This window comes from Nothoprocta perdicaria, unplaced genomic scaffold (genome assembly GCF_003342845.1).
Source record: "Nothoprocta perdicaria isolate Ctin4 unplaced genomic scaffold, notPer1 scaffold_62, whole genome shotgun sequence".
Classification (NCBI taxonomy): Eukaryota; Metazoa; Chordata; class Aves; order Tinamiformes; family Tinamidae; genus Nothoprocta; species Nothoprocta perdicaria.
In genome coordinates this window covers 1,960,214-1,984,486 of record NW_020455888.1, presented here as the reverse complement: position 1 = coordinate 1,984,486, position 24,273 = coordinate 1,960,214, and the positions used below count along the sequence as shown (strand labels likewise).

The following is a 24,273-nucleotide window of genomic DNA, read 5'->3' as shown; positions in this document are numbered from 1 at the left end:
TTCCCTTTCCCTTTCCCTTTCCCTTTCCCTTTCCTTCTTTTACTTATTTATTATCAGACTTGTTCTTTAGACCACTTAAACAACCCAAGCATCAAATTGAATATGGGCATGAATTGTTAAAGGCACAAAATGATGTCAAATTAAGTGCATTTGTCACCTCCACTGAAATGTGTATTTTTTTCTCAGGATACTTAATTGCAAAGGTTTTCTGAGACAAGCATTTTAGCTGCCAACTGGAAGCTAAGAGGATAGCAGCCTAAGCACTGAGACTAATGACAGTGTCAGTCTATTGTGTCATAAATTACATCCTGTTATAAATAATGAAATCTTGGAAACAAATAAAACATTCACATTCTTCACTCAGTTTTTTCTTTTGTTTTGTGATAAAAAGTGACTTGAAAAATCTGCATAATTAAATGCTATCCTGGCTCTTTGGCTGTCTTTTTTATAATTCTTTTTCATTCCTTTCTGTTAGGTTGTTTTGATTAGAGAGGGACATGAAGATAAGTCATTTTTATTTTGTTCATTTGCCACTTTCAGATTCCACGAGAAACTCTAATTCCTGATGGCAAGACAATAATCTGGGACAATATGAAAGGTTTCAGGATACCTAAGGCAACATACAAATTCATAGGGCTTCTGAGCTGTGAGACAACTCTCGGGGGACACAAGTACAGCACGAAGTATCTAACACACCGAGAAAGTGAGTAGCATCCTCCAGTCGCTGACAAGCAGAAAGCACCGTGCTGGGGTAGAGGTACTCATTTTTCTTTCTCTTCATGACATCCAGCCAATACAATTTTTGACGTCCAGTTAAGCACCCCGCGACTAGTCAAGCTGCTCAAAGGAGACAGCCTGGCCATTAACTGCACTGTCACGGCAGCCTGGAACACGAGAGTGCAGATGACGTGGACTTACCCTGGAGAGGTGAGTGCTGGGGTTGAAGTGAAGAAATCCTGGGGGGGTTTCCTGTCAATTGTGCTCTATCCAGCACCTCAAGAGGAATTTTTCTTCAAAATGCTTGCCATGGTTTGCATTCCACAGTTGTGACCCTTGCTGACATGTCGTTTTATGTCTTCTTTTCTTTTTTGTGTGCTTAATTGAACAAGTAAACACGCTTACACAATGTACTTTGCTACGCTGCATAATTGCAAGTGAACCCTAGGCTGGATTCATCCTTGGGAGTTGCTTTACCCAGCGAAACAATGGGAAATTTATCACCCAAGTCCAGGCAGCAGCTCTCTCTTATGACAAAAAAAAGTTTTCAGTGAAGCTGTCTTTCTCAGCACATTCATCTGAAAGACTGGCAGACAATCAGGCACCCAACACAAGCATGTTTAGAAAAGATATTTTGATTTAGCTAGCCAACATCTCATTTGTTAAGTGTCACATGACAGTCCTCTTGTTTTGACAACTACAGGAATGATCTTGAATGTGCTTCTCCCCTCACATTGGGAGCATCCTCATAAATATTTGTCACTTACAGAATAACTGCCAGGGACTCCATGTAAAGCTGATAAGAAATTTTACATTAGTTTAGGGCTAACAACTCCCATTCCTTTCATGTCAACTTGATTTATGCTGGTGATTCAAGTCAAGATCGTTTATTATGTCACTCATTGTGCCTAATCACAAGCTAAAATTATGATTACATTATATAGGAAAGATTAATGCAATCACTTCTTTCATACTGTAACCATTTTCCCTGGCATGTTTCTCACGTCAGAAATAAACAACTTAGCAACAAGAAGGCTCCAAATATAATATATTTGGTCATTATTGCCTTACCAAGCCCACACTTGTTAAACTCTGCTTTGTTTTCATTTGGATGGCAACTGAAGGGTGCTCGGTGTTTACAACATAACAACAATGTCCTGGGTTAAATAAACTTTGAGGCCAAAGGCTGGGGGGAGTTGCAGGAAATAACTCTTCAGACTCACATTATCTTCAGTTCCACCCTGCTATGCTTCTGCCAAATCTAGTCACTTTTCCATCTGTAGCGTTTCCAGGATTCTCCCCTTCTTGTGTTAATGCACTCATCTTCTACATGTCTGCTGCCTACAGACACTGCATCCAAGCACCAGACTATGTGTTTCTCTGCACATGGTGGCCCTGGGGTTTCCTGAGGGAAGCTGGGGGAACTGAGCTCAGCAGGGAGCTGAGCTTCCTGGTATGATAGGCCATTCAGAATGGATGATCTTCATCTGGGAAGAACTATTTTGGATATCATTGCAACGTGAATTAAAATAAGATTGAATTGCCATATATAACATTAGTTTTTATTGTAAAACCTTTGGAAATGTTAGGCTTCTTTTGCATATCTGCACTATACAGCAAGATCTGGATTTTTCTAAGGGTTGGAAGCAGTAGAGCAAAAGAAAAGTCTTAATAGTCATGATAGTTGATTTGAGTGAACTTTTTCTTGTTTGTTTTTGTTTGCATAGGCAAGGAAGAGAGGTTCTATAACCCAACGTATTGACCAGAAGAACACAGAAGCCAATAGTTTCTACAGTATCCTCATTGTTGAAAGGGTGCGTGATATTGATAGAGGCCAGTATACCTGTCATGTGAAGAGTGGGCCATCAATCAAATCTGTTAACACAACAGTCCTTGTTTATGGTAAGAAATTCTTTGTATTTGTAGGCTACTGAATGGTCACATGCAAAATTTCGTCAGGCAATATCTTTATATCTTGAAGCAAAGTGGAAGTGGATTTATAGTGTGCTAGTGTTGGGTAGAAGACAGTGGGAGACTACAGGGAATATGTGCCTTTTGTTTCCTGACTGCTTTTTCTTGTTGGCACTAGACTTGTTAATGAACAGTTGGATCACTTTTGTCTGGCAAGTAYTGTGATGACCCTGTACTCAGTTCTGGCAGAAGCAAAAAGATAAACAACATTTACCAAATGACTATACACAAGGTTAATTTAAATAGAAGAATATCAGCTTCTCTTCTGTGGAGTTTATTCCCTGTCTTGAATTAACACATTTTTTTTGAAGGAGCAGATGCACGACCATTCCTTTTCATTCATTCCTTGTTGTCTTATATGAAACATGGAGAGATAGATGCACAAACTCTTAATGGAGTTCATACCTCCTAGACTGTTTAAAAATGGAAACAATCACAAGATACTGCAACTCACTTAGGTGATTTTACCACAGGAGACTTAAACTAATTCCCTGCAGTGTGTTTGGACTTCTGCATCTGGAAATCCATAAGATCTAGAGATTTCTGATATTGCTTCAACTTTATTGCATTGACTATCTATGAGAAGCCATATGCTTTGTGGCATCCTGCCGCAATTAGGATGATTCAGGATCCTCTGACCTTTGTTCATGACAAAAAGGAATTTATAGGTGCCAGATGACTCRCAGTCAGAATCTTGATTTTTTTTTTCCAGGTGTTTAGTGACGTTTACCTTCTTTCTCTCGTCTGAAAGTGTGGACTAAGCACCACCTGGTAGAATTTGCTAGGAGACTTTCAGTTCATTTGCTCTTCTCTAAACTTGGACTAAGTCAGAGCACAAGATGAATCATGATATCCACTTTTCTATTCTGAAATAATTAAGCCTAAAGCCATCAGAACTAGACTTTAAAATTAATTTTACAATCAAAGCTACCTATAATATCTTATTCACATGATCCCAGCAGTCTAGGAGATATCCATAGTAGTAAGAGAAACCCTTCTGCGAATAAGGGTTTTCAGGATCAGGGTTGWATACTTAGGTCTAAATGACTTATGGAATTAAACTACTGAGCTGTCTTGYGTGTGCTATTTTCAATATATGCCAAAAATGCAATTAAATATTACACTTATTTAGTGGATATCAAAAATCTAAACCATTATACAATTAAATACTGTGCTCTAGGCACTATAAAAGCACATTCAAACAAATTTTCATCTTTTGAATATTTTTACTTCGTGTAAGTGCTTCCAATGTATTGTACCAACATTATGTTGTATCGCCTCTAATGAAATCAGACAACTTGCCAGTGAGTTTGAAATATGGGGCAGTACAACTGGAAAAAGAACAAATTCCAGCAGGTTGAGATTGTTCCAATGAAGTGATGAAGATTTGTTTGTTTGAAACAGCTGTTCACCAATGATCCAGAAAAAAATCTCTCTTTTTCTTTCACTGTTTCTCTGAAGACAACTCAAATCCTCTCTGGCAGAATATTTTCTTTTGAAATATTCATTGATTCTTGGCTTTCAAGGGGAAAAGGGTTCTCTATTCACCTAGTTCTTCTTCCCACATATTACATACCAGCTAACATCATGTAGACACATTTGTGTTGAAACCAGTGCCTTTTTTTTTTTTTTTTTGACCCAAAGAAGCTTGTATTAGGATGGAGTATATCTTCTGTAGACAGGTCCATGGCCTGGGAGCAATATCTTGTCTATTTGTGGTGAACTTTTACGACAGATAAATCTCTAGGAATTTTGGTTATATTCTTGGTGTGGTGTGACTACTGAGATTAGTAAAGATATTTAATTAATATTTATTTTTACTTACATCTCTTTCTTCTTAGTATAGCAATTCTTTTTACAGGCTGCAAATCAGTGATATAGCTACATTCTTTTTCTTTTGTTTCTTTAAGATAAAGTGTTCATTAATTTGAAACATCGAAGAAAAACCACGCTGGAGGCTGTAGCTGGAAGAAAATCCTATCGTTTGTCAGTGAAAGTGAAGGCATTTCCCTCACCAGAGGTTTTATGGTATGATAACAGACATGAGCTTTCCACATGTACTTTCACACAGCATCTCTTCTTGAAAGAAAAATAAGATCTTGGTAAAATATTTGCTAAATAAGATTCCTCAATTTGCAACAGTTGGCACTAATGTTGTGCAGTGTTACTGGATCTTTAAGGGTCTTCTTGAGTTTTAACAACTTATGAAAATATTATCTCCAAATTTTTGCAAATGGGAAGAGAAAACCAGATTCTTCAAAGCTCAAATATCTGTCTCCTTTTGCAATCAGTGAACACTGCACAGATAAATCTCCCTTCTGATATGAAGTGATGCACTCAGAAGTCACTCAGACTCAGATGTGAGACCTGAGCTTGTCTTTTAGACATTGAGTGATAAGAAGGCTTTTCTTAAAACAACAGAGTAGACTCATACAGTGTGCTTTGCTTTTAGCAAAGCAGTGGAAGCTGGGTTTATTATACAGCAATCCACAGGTTTTAGGGACTACAGCTTTCACTTTGGCTCAAATAGACTATTTTAAGGAATCTTTTTAACAGTTTTGTTTGGTATTAACCTCAGCACCTTTATATAAAACAATGTTATCTCTTCATGATCTCAGGGTTTTTGTTGTTGTTGTTGTTTAAATCATTTTAAATAGCAATAGCTCTAGCTCAATTCATTGAACTTTAACAAAGGGTGTGTGACAAGACTGATTAAGAAAACAACCCATACATGAACAGTAAGGGTTCACATTGCTCTCAGCCAGAATTTATTTTTGCTCCAAACATGATGTTTTGTTTTACTATCTCCTTTGCATTTACAGCTCCACAAGGAAAATTAGGTGGAGAAATGGGAGCTGAYGTTCACCACTGATACAGGATTTTTTTGCTTTTTATGTCTAGGCTTTTTGACTACACATACAGATCCAAAACTTCTTAAATAGATAAAATTCCATTTAAACATAAGTTTTGTGGATTTTTTTAATATGTATTTTTTTTTTCTGTGAGGATGGTCAAACACCAGAAACAAACACYCACTTGCCTATAGAGGTTGTGGAGTCTCCATTCTACAAGATATTCAAAGCCCAACTCAACACAGCCCTGAGTAACCTGCTGTAGGTGATCCTGCCTTGGGTTGGACTCAAGGATTTGAGTTGGATTGTCTAGTTGRACTAAATCTCCAGAGGTGCCTTCTAACCCCAGTCATTCTGTGATTCTTAAAATCCAGATACAGTGTAACATTCCCACAGTCCTTAGACCAATTTTCAAAGCTCCTGTAAGGGCTGTAAGACTTTCCTGTAAATATTCACTAAAATATGGAGTCCCTTTAATTTAGTCTATTTTAATAATGAACTCTGCACTCTTCTGCTAATATCACTCCAGTCTTCACACAGCAACCTACTGACATGTGCTTTGAGAAAGGACTTTGAAAAAAAAATCTGCTTATTCAAGAATCTGTGTGTGAGCAACACCTAGTACTTTCTATGCTGACTTCTGTTATCTTTAAAAACATCCAMTTGATAGCAGGATATCTGATTCTTAAATGCTTATCTAATCTGCTTACTCTTCCTCTTCCTAAAATCACAGCTGTACTCAGGCTACTGTATTGCTTTGTCCTGGGATGTATTCTGAGGTCATAAAGAAACAGTCAGTACTAGATGATGCAAATTTGATTTGCCCAAATGACTTTTACCCAGAATGGTTCTTTTGTAGACTATATGGAGACACAAGCATGGAAAACTGGAATCTTCAGAGAGGGAGCTGCAATTTTGATTAACTCTCAAATGCAATGGAGTCCTCTCAGATTCCTATCAATTTTAAAATGCAAAATGATATCCTTTGAAATGCTTTATAAATATTAACAATCTTTGTAAGTGAAGGATAATCTTCCAGTAAACAGAAGCTCAAACCACAAACTTGATGCTTTACCAAAGATTGAGGAATTTTATGAAATGAATTAACAGATGTTTAAGCAGCATTGTTTTTCAAAATTTTGCTTTTAAACAGGTTAAAAGATGGGCTACCTGCCGCTGAAAAATGTGCCCGGTACATGGTAAAAGACTATTCGTTAATCATCAAGGATGTTGCTGAAGAAGATGCTGGGAACTACACTATAATATTGAGCATACGGCAGTGGAACCTGTCCAAGAATCTTACTGTCACTCTTAGAGTAAATGGTARGTTTACAGTATGTTCCCTAAATATGGTAGTTTATAGTATCTTCCCTCCTAAGTATGTAAATGCTGGATTCTCGGTGAATGTTTCATCTCGCACAATTCAAATAATTATGAATTTTCTCACTGACTTTTATGGACCCAAAACCAGATTCTATATGTGGAGTGACAAACCCATCTTGAAGTCAGTGGATGGACACTTGCTTCCATTAGAAGAGTTGCTGTCTTCCATGGTCATATACTTGGTCCTGATGATTCAAATGAGTTAGTAACTGTTCATCTGACTCATCTCAGTAGTCCTGCTCTTTTCCTGTGTTCTCCTGGGGATTTTGCTTATTTCTCACCCTGCAGGAATGCAGTATTTTCAGCATAATGCACTACATTGGAAATTAATTCCTTTCTAATTCCAATCTTTTACAGTGAAACCTCAGATATATGAAAATGCTGTGTCATCATTCCCTGATCCAAATCCGTATTTACTGGGCAGCAATCAAGTGCTGACATGCACCATCTATGGTATTCCTCAGCCTAAAATCACATGGATGTGGTATCCCTGTAAACAAAACCATTCTAAAGCAAGGTAGGAAATCTTCATTACTTGTATTTAATAAGTCTTCCCTTACTACTACACTCAAGTATTTATTTTTTACATAAATAAAGCTTGGAACAGCCATTGTTTAATTAGCATTGTTTAATTAGCAGAGTTTGTATATTCTTAATCAGTGTATTTTTTTAAGCAAAGTATGTAGGCAAAGTACCTATTTCTCTGCAACAATGCTTGAAAATCGAGGGCAGAGCCACTTTTTTACTGTTCCTTGGGTTTACAGTTCACTTCTAACCATCCACGCAAGTCCAGAGGCAATAACTGCATTCTGATTTTTATGGGAGAAGCTTTGTAGAAGTGCCTTACCATGCACACATGCTTTCTGGTGTTGTCATCGTGAGGAGATTACCCTGTGTATGATTTGTTTTTTTTGTGGAACTTCAACAGAAGCAGTTTAAAACTATTTTTTTTCCCTATTTTGAAGGTCTGATCTGTCTGGTGATATGTTGTTGATTCATAGATTAAGTTGGCCAAACCAAATGTGCCTAGTTCTCTCCAGTTTATATTTCCAAAGGGTAAAATATAAATGACATCATACAAACATGCTTGATATTGATGTGGCACTTYTCTGTATTTAAGGCTTCCATGGAACCTTGTTTCTTATGATGACAAATGTGTGTGTTGACTCATCAAAAGCATTTCCCAAATCACGAGTTCTGCCATAATCTTAACAATTAATACTTGATACCTACAAGAGAATTAATGTTAAGCTGCCAGTGGAGGGTTCAAATATCAACCTGTTTGGAATACAACACAATAAATATATTTAAGAATGAAAATTTAGAAACCAAAGTTTCTTTAGTTTCAGTTGAAGTTAATTACTTTTTGCATATGATTCAGATTCTTTGACATCATCATTGAACTACGTTTCAGAGCCACTCCAGCTGAACATTTAAGCACATGCTTAGCTGTAAGAATATTACAAGAACTCCAATAAATTTATGAGGGCAAACAGATTTCTTCAAATTAAGGATGTTCATAAGTGCTTTGTGGATCAGTGGAAGAGTGGTCAGCACTTCTTAGACGCTCACAGTATTTTTCCTATTATGCCTTTTTGGGGGGTTGTGCAAATGGCAATGGATTTCTGTGTCCTTCTCACCAAGAGGTGGCACTATCAATCTCTCCTTTTGCTAGCATAGGTATAACCTGAAATTCTCTATTTCAAGGGCAGGTGAGGTCAATATTTTCTCTATCTGTTACATTACAGAAGCACAAATTGAAAATTCCTGTGTAATAATTTGTTTTTGCTTCTAGGTAAAGTATAAGATGAAAGAAATTACAATGTCTTTTAAGTAAAGAAGGCCTATGAAAAGCACATAAGAAAAATTGGGACCTTTTAGATTTTTTTTGAATATTTATGCATTTATGCAAACTCTGGATTGAAATTTCAGCGTAGTGCTGATAAACCAATTCTTTCTTTTCCTKTGGAAACTGGAGCTGTGCTCCTCCATTGCCATATATGTCCTTCTGTTAACAAGCACAGATCTACACTACAACACAGAAAACCATTCATCAGAAATAAAGATCAATCCACTCAAGCAGGTGTTTGATACTCTGCTACACTGTAGACTCAATTAAATGGCAACTAGAAGTGTGTTTCAATAGATGATCAAAAGTAAAATGTAATAATTTAAACATGAGCTCTTGGCTTGGTTACAAACTTGTTTCCAGTTATGCTTCTAAATTTCCTTCATAATTGTTCTGTTATAATTCCTTTAATTTCTTCCCTTTCCTCCTCCTTTAAATGCTCACTGGACAAGTAGAGTCTGGAGAACATAGTTCATAATGCTTTGCAGAGGACGAATTGAATTTTTAAGAGGGAAAAGAGGGTAACGTTTAGCTACTATATRAAGACAGATATACTTGAATAATTACTTCTCGTCTCCTGCTCCAGGAAGCTAGCAAAGTGGATTAGTCTGGCAGCTGGCATGGCTTGCTCATGCTGACATCTGTGCAAGTTTAGGTATTTTCACTGGAGAATCTGTTTATCCCTGCACTTTCCTCCACACAAAGGACTGAGTAGAAATATAAGAGGACATTTGCTTAAATAACACATGCACCTTGTGCAGCAGACCCAAAGGACAAAATCATTTTCACATTAGAGACTTTTCTTTGGATTTACCTTTGGATTAATTTCAGAATTAGGTTTCCAAAGCTAAAATATTGCTGTGCGTATGCTGAGCACTCCCCAATGCCTATTCCAAGGCATAGATTTAAACATCTTCACCTAAGTCGATAGACCCGCTCAGGTTACAATCACTCACTCTATTACAGTAATGGCAAAGTATAAAGGCCCCAGTGGACACTGCACACGTTCAGAATAAAAGGATTCGCTTGCAGCTAAGATCTTGCAGAGCAGGCTTCTGTTCACTCTAAGATTTATACACTCTCTTAACTTTATAACACATGAGTATTACCACTGAAAGCGAGGGGATGACTCACAAAGCAAAAATCAGATGTTTTCATTTTTGAAGGAATATAGACTACGAGCTCCTTTAGGGAAACCGTGGAGTATTCTGGCTGTTTCTTTCAATTTCTGTTCCAGACGGTATTTCTGTTTCAGTAATCTAAAAATATCTCGGTTGATTCTATTGCTTTTAAAGAAAATGCAGACATATTTTAATACTTTGATATTAATATAATCAATTTACATAACTCTCCTCTGCACATTGCTTAGGCCAATAGTAGGAGGTCAGCCAAGTAGTTTCCTTGGTTTCTTCATACAAATATTTTATAAATGATGTGAAATTGCACAACAAAATTGTCTTTTTGAAATGGAGACCAACAATTAAATCATTAAAATTCTCTGTTCTTTTTCTTCTGTTAAAATTGCTCTGCTCAAAAACTTTATTGTTTCTTAATAACCTTTTGTTAGATACTAGCTAGGTAGCTAGACAAGAAGGATCAACTTATGTTGCTTATGGTAGAAAACACATAAAACGTGTAAACACACAAAAGACAATAGAATTGGGGGATAAAGCATTTTTTTAAGCTTATTCAGAGCCAGAAAATTCAGAGACAGGAGGCAAAAGGCAGTAGAAGTCAGAATGAGAATACAAATAGAATACAATAAAAATAAAAACATTAATGATTAGTCTATCTTTAAAAGACTACTATTTTTCTCTAAGGAACTCTTATCCAGCGTCAGTTTACTCCAGAAAAAGCAACGGATATGTCCCATGTTCCATGTCCCATATTCATGTGCACAGAAAGGCAGTTGCAACAGGGTTTGCTGTGGGTTCTGAAGTTAGAAAGTCTGGTCTCCTGCCTAAACCCTCATGAGCTTCAAGTGTCTCCATGTCTGGAACTTGCTTGACATTAATGTTTCTTGACTCATATTTCCATCAAAAAAATTCTTCATCACGCTCTGACCAAAGTTTAACTCACTGGCCAAAAGATGCAACACTGACATTTTATCCCGAGTGCTTCAACTCTCCCAACTCAACCACCTCTCTCTATCCTTGAACTATCAATTGCATTTAGCTTCAAACTGAATATGAAATTAATAAYTTACAACCTTGCCATCACATCAGTCTCGGGAGTTTTGCCTCTTATTTTTTTCCTGTGTGCATGTGCATGTGAGAGAGAGGTAGAGAAACACATAAGTATTGTAGATGTCTTCACCAATAGTCACTGAAAAATCTGCCCAGACTATACTGACAATATGTAAATTCTGTCACTCTCCTCCCCAGGCCATAGTGTCAAGATATGAAATCTTCTTGTGAATAAAGACATCTGAAATTATTTCTGCCCAGTTGCAACTTCATTTTTACCTATTTCCACACCCTTCATTGTGTCAGCAAAAGCTTGGGTATCTGTGAGATAGACCAAGCTGGGAATGAAGGGATTGATGCCAGAACCTGAATATGAAAATGAGTAGCAGGGACCAGGGTGTTGATGCCAGAGACTTCATCTCAGGAAACCACAGAGTTTGTTACGCTCTGGTGTGGATCCATTGTYTTCAGTGAAATTGCTACTGACTTGACATGGAGTGATAAGAAAAGGATTTTAACTCCTTCCTAGGCTAGTCTACAATGCAAAGGTAGGGTCATGCCAAGTATTTCCTGTAGAAATAGCACTGTAGAGAGAGAGGAAGGATGTGATTCTGTGGTCATGGATCACAGTGAGGCAAAACCTAGATGTTTGCCTTGAACCCTCTGCAAAGCTATACAAAGTCTGAAGCTACTGTCTTCAAAGTTCATAGACAGGCTGCCACCAGCTTCAGTGAAAGAGGAAACAGGCCATGTGTGCATAGCAGTCTAATTGCATTTCTGTATTGTTTATGTCTGTGTATTAATAAAGGATTGCGAGGCACATCATTAGGATGTGCTTGGATAGACTATAAGGGGAAACTAGGTTTGGAACACCAGCGAGGTATGTAAAATTAACAAGTAAAGAACAAATGTTAATTGTACTTAATTAGAAACGTACTGAACCACCCAAATTTAATTGTGGCTGTCTGCAAACATTGATGCCCATTAGTTTGTCCAGAGYGACTGTTTTTTTTTCCCTGTGCCACCTTCTATTTTTGGGAAGGGGAAGTCTGAGTCCTTAGAGCTAGTAAAAGTAGGTCAGATGCCATTAATAAAACAGGTAGTTCAGAAATGCTTTTGTTTAATTTGACATGTGGCCAGATCCTTAGCTCTAAATTCACACTGGCTGAAGACATTGGCTGGTGGCCTTTGTGCCTTCCATTCTCTACTACAAGAAAACCCTTTTGCAGGCATCTGGTAATGTAAAGATACTTAACATGGGTATATATGTGCATATAAGAAAAAAATTAGCTATTCCCTCATTGTGTTAAGACTGTGAAAATAGATAACAGTAACTAAGAATTGAGCCCTGTACTTGTCACACGTCTTCAACAAGGTGTAGGTTGTATTTTGTGACAGTGTGGACTGCAGAGAACTGGAAGCCATTTCTTTTGGTTTCAATTTGGAAAACTGAAATAGCTTCTGAGTTACCTCAGACTGGACAAGTAATTTGCTGAAGCTTTTCATCCTACACTGCAACCCTCCAGTATGAGCCAAAAGCCAATGCTTGTTCACAGAATCACAGAATCACAGAATCACAGAATCACAGAATATTTAAGGTTGGAAGGGACCTCTATAGATCATCTAGTCCAACCTTCCAATCATCTAGTCCAACCTTYCAACCTTCCAAAGGTGTTGTTCATCAACACCTTTGATGATACGAAAATAGCTAAAACTCAAGAAAGAGGACAGTACCCTTGTCCTCAATCAGTATGATGCAAAAGGCCATTTTTAATATTTTACTGATATCTGGATCAGGCCTGACATATTTGTCAAGCTTGTTTGCTCTATATTATACTATGCACCTAGCACAGTTTGCCCTCAGGGTAATATAGTGAATGCRCTATGGAATATACCGGGCTTATTGTAAATGTTCTCGAAGGTTTTGGTAGGCTCTTAAGGAAAAGCTTAAGCATTCAGATTTCAGTATTGCTAGTATTCAGATCATTGTGAATCAAAGTTTCCCAAGCCTAGTAGAGAAAGTTTTAGCAGAAAATGCATTATGTTTGCCAAGTAATTTTTCAAATTACTCATTGTCAAATCCAAAACATATGGAATACGGCAAAATCCAGAAGGCAGGGTTGTTCTGCTTAATATCACATTTTTAACCTTCACTTTCCTATCTCTTTTGTTTGTTTGTTGTCCCTCATAATCATTTTTTTCTCGTAGTTTCTCTTTCTTCAGTTCTTTTTTCAGGCTGGTCTCTTGACTTCATGAGGGACACTCTGGCACCCATCCTCTAGGAAGAACATGCAGATCATTGAATGTGATTGCTTGGGCTTTTACTCACTTTATTCCAACACACAAAACAGAATGACAGAATCACAGAACATTCAAGGTTGAGTCATGCACTCAAAACACTGAGTGCATGATGTGAGGACAGTTCATCAGCACTGGACGGGGTTGTGAGCCAGTCCCTGCACGCTGGAAGGGAACAACAGAGCCAGTGGGATGTCTTGGCCTGCAGCCAGAAAGCTGCTCCCGTGCTAGCTGTTCGGGGCATGGACAGTCATGTTTTTGGCTGAGGAAGGCAAAGGATCAAACTGTGTGTGTGATTATGAATGGAGGGCTATTGCTGGACTGAATACTCCTTTTATAAAAATATACAAACTTTAGTTAGCATCCTTTTTCCTTTTACGTCTATTCCTTTGCAGAAGGCTTTGAACAGATATGAGGTAAGATCTTACTCAGAAAGAAAAATACTCAGTTGAAAAATAGGAAACAGGTTAGGAGGGAACAGACAGTTCTTGCAGTATAGGGAGGCCACAGTAAAGTTTTTCAGTAGCTGGTGCTGGGATCTGTCCTTGTGAGCAGGTTCAGAAATAACCTGGAAAAGATGGTTAAGATGTGAGTGTGTTTACTGAGGATACTAGGTTATTTGGATTTGTTAGGTAGAGGCTCATTGAGAAGAAATGCAGAATTGTACTAATCTGAGTATCTGGGTGATAAAGGGATGAATTAAATTCACTGAAAAGACTACATAGGAAAAAACAATCTGAATTTCACATGTAAAATGATAGGCAGGGAGCTAAGCACTACTGATCCAGAGGGAAAACCTGAGAATTGATATATGCAGTTCAGTGAAAATGATAACCATCAGGAGCAGCTCAAAAAACAAACCAAGTGTTAGGAATTATCAGGAAAGAAAGAAAGAGCAAAACTGAGAATACCGTGATAACTCTATGTAAGTCTGTAAATCAGGCATGTCTTTTGTACTGCAAGAATTTCTGATCCTTTTATCTCAAAGGATGCAGCAGAACAGGGATGTGGCACACACACAGTTTGATCCTTTGCCTTCCTTGGCCAAAACAGACCCTGAGAAAGGCAACAGGAAGGATCAAAGGAATTTCTCAGAATGAGAGGAATGTGCCGGGAAGGTCAGGACTCTACAGCCTGAAAAAAAGGTGATTTTGGGGATATGCAAGAAGGATGTACAGACTCATGAAGGACATAGATGTCTGAGAAGCAGCTGTAGCAGAAGTGCAGGGGCCATTAAATGAAGCCAGGAGGAGTCTGATTCGGAATGAAATGAGGAGACAGCTCTCCAAACAGAGAGCAGCAGGTCTTGTAAGACTCCTTGCCAGCAGATTTTGTGGGTTCAGAAATTCTTCACAGATTCAAAGGGAGATTAGACAAATTCAGGAGAAATCCACTGGGAGTTACTTTAAGTGTAAAAATGGTCTCTGTTGCAGGAAAGTTTGGGGCAGATAATAATTGGCGACTGGGGGAGTGTTAGGAGGAAGTAACAGAAGTTAGTCCTGTTCTTACTCATCACTAACCATCTGCTTACGGCCATTGTTGAGACAGGATACCGGGTAGATGGATCCCTGGTCTTATGTCTACGTCTGTCAGTATTTTCCCTTTACTTCCTGTTTTCCCTCCAGTTGACTCCCCTCTCTCCTTAAAAATGCTTCCCTCCATTCTTTCTCGTCCCTTCCTTGTTTTCTGCCTGCCCTTTCAGTCCATGCCCTCAGTCAACCCAGAGGTGCTCTCAGACCCTTATTAGAGGGTTGCTGAAAAGGGACCATCTTAAAGAAACAACCTCAGTGAAGCTCCCATTGATCAATGGAAAATGAAATGGATGTTAATTGAGCTTCTGGCTTGGGGGGAAAGTGCTGCTTTACAGTGACCAACCCAATACAACATAGTGCAATCAATATAATCCAATCAGGACTGCAACGAAAAGACAGGGAATTTCAGCATTAAGAGAATGAAGATTTTGTGGAGACCTGGTTCTTGGAAGATGGTAGATGTGAAGTGTGAGATGCCCTGAAATAGAGTGAGCTGTTTGACTTGTGTAAGGAAAAGAGCTTGCACCTGTATGGTCTTGGACTTTATATGTACCTTAAACTTTACATATAGGGATAATGCTTGTATTAAAAAAAAAGAAGACAGCAAGAGTGGCTGTTCTACACAGAGATTTCCTGGTCTTTCTCTCTGGGCTTTTGACCAATCTATCAAATCAGAACATATTTTCTCTCTGTACTGCACAGACTATTAAAACCAATCAAATCAGAACATATTTTCTCTCTGTACTGCACATACTATTAAAACCAAACCCTTTGTCCCAGCAAGAAGTTAAAGATGCTTGGGATAACTTTATTTTTTTGAACCATAATTCAGTAGTTCCTGGAAATATTAAGCCTCACTGTGGAGAAAGACACAGTTGGTGCTCTCAGAGAGAAAGTGAAGGCTGAGTCACACTGACTGTACAAGAGATTAGTAGTAACAGTCCAGCAAAGGAGGGAGTGGAGGCGGACAAGAAGAAAGGAAGGATTGGCTGAAATGTGTTTGGGTGCTCCATCTGTGAAGATTGCTGTGCAGTTTGCAAGAAGCAAAATGTAATTATGTGATAACAAACTCAAGGTGAGAAAAAAATGCCACCTCAGGATGTGCAGAAAAGAAGAATTAAAAATTACTTTTAAATGTTACCATGTTCCCTAATGGTCCACTGCAATTGGAATGCTTGCTTTGAGCCCTTGTCATCTTAATATTCTGCTGTGGATAGTTAGTGTTGTACTTGAGTGTATAGATGTAAAAGTGTTTTTCTTTCCTGTGGAAATGCTAGCGTGTGATGATGAACAGGTAAAAGGTCTGGTAGGTAAGAATGCTCTTAAAATGTCTGCTTTTTTTTTTTTTTTTTTTTTTTGAGGTAATTCAGTCAATCAGCCTTCCATGGTAGCATACTGATGTAGTTCAGGACAAATCACAGTGTTTGGAAAGGATGACTGTGAAAGGGAAGTATCACGCAATTATTTGGTTGCACACAGTTAATTGCAGGAAAGGCAGCTGGAAAACTCTTCCTTTTTCCTTAGCACCATGGCCATGTATGACAAAACCATTAATGTCATATATTGTACTACTTGTAATGTTGTAGTACCAATACACTCATCAAGAGGAAGAGCATCAAAGATAACTTGACTTTTCCCTAGAGAATAAACTTGCCCTCTCAGTAGAGACATGAATCATCCTAAAAAATAGAAAATAACTTAATGCTCCCTTTGGCATCTCTGCATTCACAAGGGGTCCAACTGAGCCTAATATGCACAGGCATCACTGAAAAATCTTCCTGCATCAAGTCCATCAGTCAATAATTTCTGAGCATGGCTAATAATGTCCTTGGCCATAAATCTGCTCCTGCTCTGGGAACTTGGAGTGACAGAGATGTCCAAGCTGGACATGCATTGGTGATGTCTGTTCTTGGTGGTGGAAGTTGACACTGTGTAATGACCAGTGACAGCAAAGAGGTGAAAGACTTGAGCCATTCTCATCAGGAATTTTTGTCTGGCTCTCATGATTAACCTCCAAACTAAGTATGAATAAACTAACAGCGACATATGACACAAAAGGTATCCAGCTCCTACCATTTGTAGAAAAATCCTTCCAAGTCCATCAAGCTGATAAATTCATATATGCATGCACATTGGGGAAGATACCTGGGATGAACTCCATTTAAGCTGGAGCTACTGAAATTTGCAGTGGGACCAGGATGTCAACCTCTAATTATTTTTGATCTACAATAGGACTACAGCTCACTAATAGACAAGCAGACTATAAACTTACAGCCAAAGGTAGTCAAACATTCTGGCTTGGTTCCAACATAAGTTCCACCCTCCCCCATAAAGCATGTTTCACAACCCCTATAAAGCATGTTTCTTCCTCCTGGTTATTATTTTGCCTCCTTGTTCCAGGCCTCAAAGTGATTCAATATTTCTTAGGACACGTGGCTACTCGAGCCCTGAGCTACCAATCACATAGCAGGGAGCACCAGCACGCAGAGAAGTCAAGACTCATGTCATTCAGATTTTTGATAACCTCCAAGTGGAAAACTGTTCCTACATATTCTTTATTATTCCAGGAATTATCAGAGTTCCTGTCTTAAAATTAGTGCCATCATTACTTTGTTATTGTCTTGAAAGATGTGAGCCAGCCTGACATTCAATTCATGAGTGCCCCAATGTTTCTAGAAGTTGCTCACTGTCTTAAAATATAGCATATTCTGAGAAAGAAAATATGTTTATTGATCACAAATGATCACCCTCAGTTGTAGGATGGCTTTTGCTTGCTCTTAGTGTTCATACAATCGAGAAATTTTATCCCAACTAACTAGAGTGTGACCAAGACTCCTGGTGGCTTTGCCGAGAGTCATAAAAGAGAATGGAATGGCATTTTTTATGACAGAAAGACTGTAGAAGCCCTGACGTCACATTGGAGATCTGGCAGAGAGGAACTGAAGAGAGGAGAAGGAAGAAGATGGTGAATGTTTCTCCAAGTGATACGGGGATCTAATCTTTTACACTGGTATTTAGCACCGCATTACTTGAACTGCAAATGGAAGAACTGTCTCCAGGATGGGAAAGGGAGGTGTGTCTGGAAACAAACTGGGTCTAGGGCTTTCATGTAGGACGTAAACTACAAATAACTTGAAAAATCCTTTACCTCAGTCTCTGCACTCCAGTATAAGCCACTGAGGCGATAACAGGGTCATTTTTATCTTAAGATCAGTAGTTTCACAGACAGGACTCTAGCTTGACGCTGGTTTGCAGCTTGACTCCAGTTAAATATATCAAGATGACATGAAGTACACTCTTACCCTGGAAACTTTTCCCCATCGATAGTTATAAATATACCACACTATTGTGCTTGGCACGCTGTATGCTAATAGAGGTGAGGGCTCTGAAACGCATTAGGAAAGGGAGCGGGCTGCGGAGTGGAGTGAGGACAGCGTGAAGCTAGGGGTGATAACCATGGCCTTGTCCAGAATAGGCCATGGGATTTTTCTTATCTCACTTTGGCAGGAGGTGCTGTGAGCTTCCTGTGCGAAATCAGGAGCATATGCTGCTTTCCTCTTGTTGTTTGGCTTCCTCCGCTACACAAGACGGTTCCCAGCACTGTGATTATCTTTGCATCTTCAAACATGGCACACTCTGCTTCCTCAAGAGCTGCATGTGTTCTTAAGAATCGGGCTGGCTCCCCTCCCCCAAACAACTTCTCAAGGGCTGCTGCGTGTGCCAGCACCACAGAGCAGAGGCTGTTTTTAAAATCGGGACTTCTGGTTATATAAAAGCCTGGCCCTTTCAAAGAAGTGTAAATTCCTGAAGCGAGGAGCGGTGAGCAGGTCTACCCATGGTCCCACATGAGCCCTTCAGGGAGYGCAGGCCTGCTGCTGCCCTGCACGCAGCGGCGCAGCGAGTGCTCCGCGCTTCCTGCGGCTCCGCCATGTCAGCCCCTGGCCCCTCCTTCCCCCTTCTCCACGGCTCCTTTTGAAATCCACAGGAGATTTAGTGGCTGCTGTTTTCCCAAGCGAATAGCCTATTCCTCAAGCTGTTGTCACAGAAGACCCCGGCGTGCCCCGGGCTGTGTGCGTGCTGCCGGGCGCCTCCGCGCACGCCGAGCAGCGCACGCGCACGCACGCACACCAGCACATGGGAAAAACCACTCAGGGGGGAGAAACCTTAATTTAAAATGAATTTCTCTGTGCAGGGAAAGGTAGAGGTGAAGAGGTTGCCCGGGGACTCAGGTTCCCAGACCTGCCGTACTCTCCACATGGCAGACACTTGTCAAATTATGCCAGAAAAGATCCTGATATTTTATTGCCTGACATTGATTGGGCCAAGATTTTGCTAGTAATATCTCTGTGCATTCCTCCCTGTCTTTAAAATAATGACAGAGACTTTCTTTATTTCTTTATTTTAAGGCTCTATGTTCTTTGGAGATGGAAGAGCTTACATGTGTACAGTGCTGATGGTGGCACACTTCTGATTCTTACAGCCAGAGAGGGAAGGATCCTTAAATCATGATTACTCTGATTATCCTAGCATTAGAATTAGTCACTATTAGTGATGTCTCTTACATCCATCTGAGATTGCTTAGGATATATAAATATACATATGTATACTCACATACAGAGTATTTATTGTATAGGATCTCTACACATGTGGTCCCACTTCTGGGACCACAACATAGGAATATTAAAGGATATTCAGGAAAACAGGTATAAGAACTGCTTAGAAAAGTCCTGGCAGAACCTTAGCTTGTTTATCAACCTCTGTGCACACTGTGTGCTTTTTCACTAACCTGGCAGGAGCCCTGCTGTTCACGTTCCTGAATATGCAAAGCAATGAGGCTCATCCTAACAACAAAAAATTTCAGGAATTCATGAACTCCAGAGGTTCAGATACTCAAAATTCAGTGGGATTTCCCTTTAAGCACAAACATAAGTAGTGCCTGTTATACATAGGATACTCTTRGTATTTTACTGAGTGGATAATTTGAAGGAACTTGTAAATTCCTTCGAAGCCATAAAAATATGCAGCTGAAGTTATCCGAGGACGCATGTAGGGAAACATCAGTTGAACTAATTAGAAGATGACTGTATTTTASTCTCATCCAGGGTAAATTTTTATACTTCTTTTCCACTTCTTTCCAAGCATCTGTGCTTAACATAAACATTTGGTTTTATAACTGCATTTAGTTCAGCAGAATCTTTTCTTTTTCTGTTACAAAATGCCTGTTGTTAAAAACTGAAGTCAAGAACATGATTTTTAGTTACTCCCATTTGTCCCTTGTCCATCTCTAACCAAGGCATCTGGCTTAAGTAGCACTACTGAAGGCAGAAAGAGGCAGAATGACTAAGTACTCCTCTAAATAACCATCCGGGAGGCTGAAGATGGTTCTTATTCTGTCCTTAAGACGTGTTTGTATATTTGAGCCTAAGGTGAAGGAAGAAAATGTCTTGTTATATATCCAAAGGCAGGAATCTTGTTCCAGGTCTATCCTGGCACCCATACTCCAGCTGATCCATAGGTGTCAACATGACTGTGGAACTGAGGGGACACAGTACATTAATAGTTGCATATCTCACTGTCTACTACTGACTAGAGAAACTGTTTGATAAAGTATTCTCAGCTTGACTTTGATTTCTTTTCTTCTTTTTTAATTTAAAACCTTGAGTAACAGCTATTAAGAGCATTTGGTTTTCTATTATAATGGCACTAACGTTGTAGTTGACAGTTTGAAGAGAATATTGTAGGTGAAGTTAGCAGAGTTCACATATGTGCCTCTGGACCTAATATTTTCTCTGGTATTTTCCATGTGCTTTCATTGTTTTTGTGATGTTATTGTAATTATGATGGTGGTTTGTGTTATGATTTTAAGAAGTAATCAGCTACCCATTGTACTAGACATTAACAAACACGTAGCACTGTACTGTCCTCACCCCTAAGACATTGCAGCCTACATATATATACATACTCCTTTTCAAGCACCTACAAGGAAGACTACAATAATATCTGAGTCCACAGGTCACAGAACAGAAAGAAATGAGACTTAAGATAACTGTCAGAGATGCTTGAAGGATTCCTGAATATACATTATACCTTCTCCTGGTCCTGTACTTGAGTATCAGAAAGGATGTTTATTGCAAAGAGGATAAATTTCCAACATTGTAACAAAGAAACATAAATTCATTCTGCAAGGAAAAACAATATTTTCATCTCTCTGAGAGGATGAAAAAAAAAGAAGATATATCAGTATAGATGAAATGAGATTCTAGAATCTCTGTATTTCCGTGCAGATATTGCTCCAATATCCAGTTACACAGATGTGTCTTTGGAACTGCCTATTTGTGTGCATCTGATACTGGCATCATAAACTAAATTCTGAAACCTGCTATGGCATGGAAAAGTTATTGTCCCGCTTGTACTGGCAGTTCTTCTGAGTTACAAAACAAGAGCATTTAATTCTCTTAAAACATTAAATGTGCAAAGTAAAGGAAATGTGCAACATAAATGGGATCTACTTTATTTTTTTTTCCATCTGAATGGATAAGCTATATTCATAGAGCTGTGTTTCGCCACTCTGCCTACAACAACCATTTCTCAGAAGCCAGAAGCTGGCTTTTAAACCAGTGGCTGGAATCTGTGAATTAAATGSTTGGATAGTTAGGGTTTCTTGCTTTACTGTTGCTCTCCATCCTCAGTCTGTGCATAAATGGCCACGGCTTGTTCCTATTTTTTGGCTTTTTTGGCTCACTGGGTGCACATTAAGAAATTTGGGCAAATGTTTATGTATCTATGCTAGTGATTWCAGCCCAAATTAGTTTATATACCATCATTTCTTTAAGCTGCAATGTCAGCTAACACATTGGTCAGCTTGACGCMATGCTACCCAAGCAATCACATAAAGCTAATGTACCACAGATACTATAAACAACACAAARCTTAAGCAAACTGCACAGTTAGTTGAAGGGAAATGAACTTCATTCTTAGGTCATGATTGCATGTTATCCAGTCATCAGGATTTAAAGGTCATTTTACCAAAGAACCTATGTATGTATGTACRTAGAGATATAGAGATAGATAGAGGGTACTATGGTAGTTATTTTCAAAATTCATGCTAGATCAAAGGAATATAATATATTTGAAAGAGCTTGACCCTGATGAAGGGTTAAGTTCCACTATTCAAGCTGGAATTGAAAAAGCAATAACTAGATTTTGGATAAAAAACAAATTTAGATGTCCTGAAAGAACAATAGGGATGGACAGAACTTAAGAAGCATTCCAGCATGCTTATTTCCATGTGTACCAAATTAAGCTTTGGGAAACAAATTAGCTCTACCATGACCACACCTGAATGTTCTGATTATAAGCCAATTTGTTGTGTAAGGCATTTTTTTTTCCTGAGATTTCCATTCATTAACATGTCTTTGATTTTTTTTCAGATGAAGTGAGCGTTTGAATCCCTTTAGCAGTTTGGGATCATTTTGTTTAATTTTGTTTTTATAATTTGAAAGATTCTGCATATTTTTTATTTTGCAAGTCATTGAATCACATTATTGATAATTTACTATTTTGTAATATAAAATACAGAAAATAACGAGAAATGAGAATTTGCATCATTTTCATGGTAACTAAAAGAAMATGCACATAATGAAATTGCATCCAACATATTATCAAATAGACTTTGAAACAAATATAATTTATCTTGAATTTTAAGGCTGAAAATAATATCAACTCATACATAAAGCCAAGRCTGTCATAATGCCTGAAAATTTAGGAGCACTTGTAATAGAATATTGACAGTCAGATTASAATTTATAATCTGAACTTAATTATAGGATGATGATGTGACACCAGTTTTATTTAAGTACTTTATATAGTACCTTAAATATATATAGTACCTTAAATGTTAACACTAACTCCAGAGAAATTATGTTTGGGGAAGGATTGTGAAAGTTGATCTGGTTTTCAGGCTCCAAACYGCAAGCTTTTATGAAATGTAAGTGTAATTGACTGGTAACCACAGCACCTGCAGTTTTTCTGGATGATATCATTGGCTCCAAAAGAGTTGTTTTGGCTTATACATTGAATTTTCCAGTCTGCAACCAAATCAATAAAGACTCATACAATTTTTGTTGTTCTCAGGCATGGCTTTTGCTCTTATACGGAAGGATCTTTCACCTTGAAAGCTGGCAGCATCCTAGGAAACAGAATCCAGAGCATCACAGAAAGAACGGCAGTAATAGAGGGCAAAAATAAGGTATGATTACCGGGAGAAAATAACYCTTTTGTGTGAAAGCATGAGTTGAAAAATACATCAAGAGGCTCTGTTGAGGTAACAAAGAAAAAAAGCAGTATTTTTATACTGTTTACATTTTAAGATCTGCATGCATGCAGAGAACTTCTGCACATGCAAAGAGAGAGTGTGGTGTTTATCTACTGAGACAGATAAGCACAAGTGCACTTATTCCTGCATGCAGTCTTATTAAGGTAAGTGACAAGACTTGAGAGGGTATTGGTGGGATTAGCATAGTGATTACCTAGAGCTGCCTTGTTGTATCCTGGGGCATCTCAGAAACACAGGCGAAGAGTTCCAGGCATCTTGTCTTCATTTTGTGCTATTGTGCAATTTCCTCTTGTTTTTCCTACGACAATAAAACAATTTACTCTCATTAGAAAGTTYATTCGCAGATGAAGGCCAAGGTTGCTAAATGATCAGATCTTCTTTTACAATAAAATTTTTAAAAGGACAAATTAATCTGGATTGCAGATGGAAAATTTGTGAGTAATCTCATCTAGAGATGCATGGTTGGTTTCATGCCATCTTCATTAACTAAATGTTAGGTGTCTAGTCTGAATCAAGCATCAGAACTACCTTTATGGGTCATGGGAACATGCAGGTATAATACAACAAACCCTGTCCCGTGCTATTGTCTCATATGGTGGAGAGAAACACTGAAATTAGCTTGCCAAGAGATTTGGGAGATTCTCCATCAGCTAAAACCTTTAAATCAACATGTTTTCTTACAGGATACCCTTCATCTGCTTTATTGGATTCTGCACCATTTGATGTGTTTGGGTAGCCTGTGCTATGCCAGAGGGCTGGCACTCCGGAGTACTTTGCCACTCTGACAGCATCTGGTTTCAGTTGAATTTATTTGATTCATGGCAATAATGACTAACAGGATTATAGAGCTGAAAGACTTTATTACACTAAAGCTAAAATTTCTCAGCRTCCTGAAGTGCTTATTATAACTCTTAAGTGAAGAGCATGGGGAATCCCTTTTCTTGATGGCTGCCTTCAGTTTTCTGCAGGCAAAAAGGGATATAAATCATAATTACTCTCATGTTAGGCCATTTTAACACCCCACAGCATAAGCAGGGCTTTRTATGCAGCCAAGAATGGGACCTGGGACTGCATTTTCTCTTGCTATTGTATTTTTTAAACATTACCACAGGTGTTCATTCATGGGAAGGGGGTGGTTCCCTGTGAGGCA

At 38.5% G+C, this 24,273-nt stretch overlaps 1 protein-coding gene across 1 annotated transcript in view; it reads left to right on the top strand.

The window, feature by feature from the left end:
- Positions 1 to 24,273, top strand: part of FLT1 (fms related tyrosine kinase 1) — a 109,684-nt gene that overhangs the window by 30,945 nt on the left and 54,466 nt on the right. The window contains exons 5-11 of the mRNA XM_026049819.1: positions 541 to 703; positions 791 to 927; positions 2,445 to 2,619; positions 4,599 to 4,716; positions 6,694 to 6,863; positions 7,281 to 7,440; positions 22,922 to 23,036. Of these exons, the coding sequence (XP_025905604.1) occupies positions 541 to 703; positions 791 to 927; positions 2,445 to 2,619; positions 4,599 to 4,716; positions 6,694 to 6,863; positions 7,281 to 7,440; positions 22,922 to 23,036 (1,038 nt within the window). The remainder of the gene's footprint in view (positions 1 to 540; positions 704 to 790; positions 928 to 2,444; positions 2,620 to 4,598; positions 4,717 to 6,693; positions 6,864 to 7,280; positions 7,441 to 22,921; positions 23,037 to 24,273) is intronic.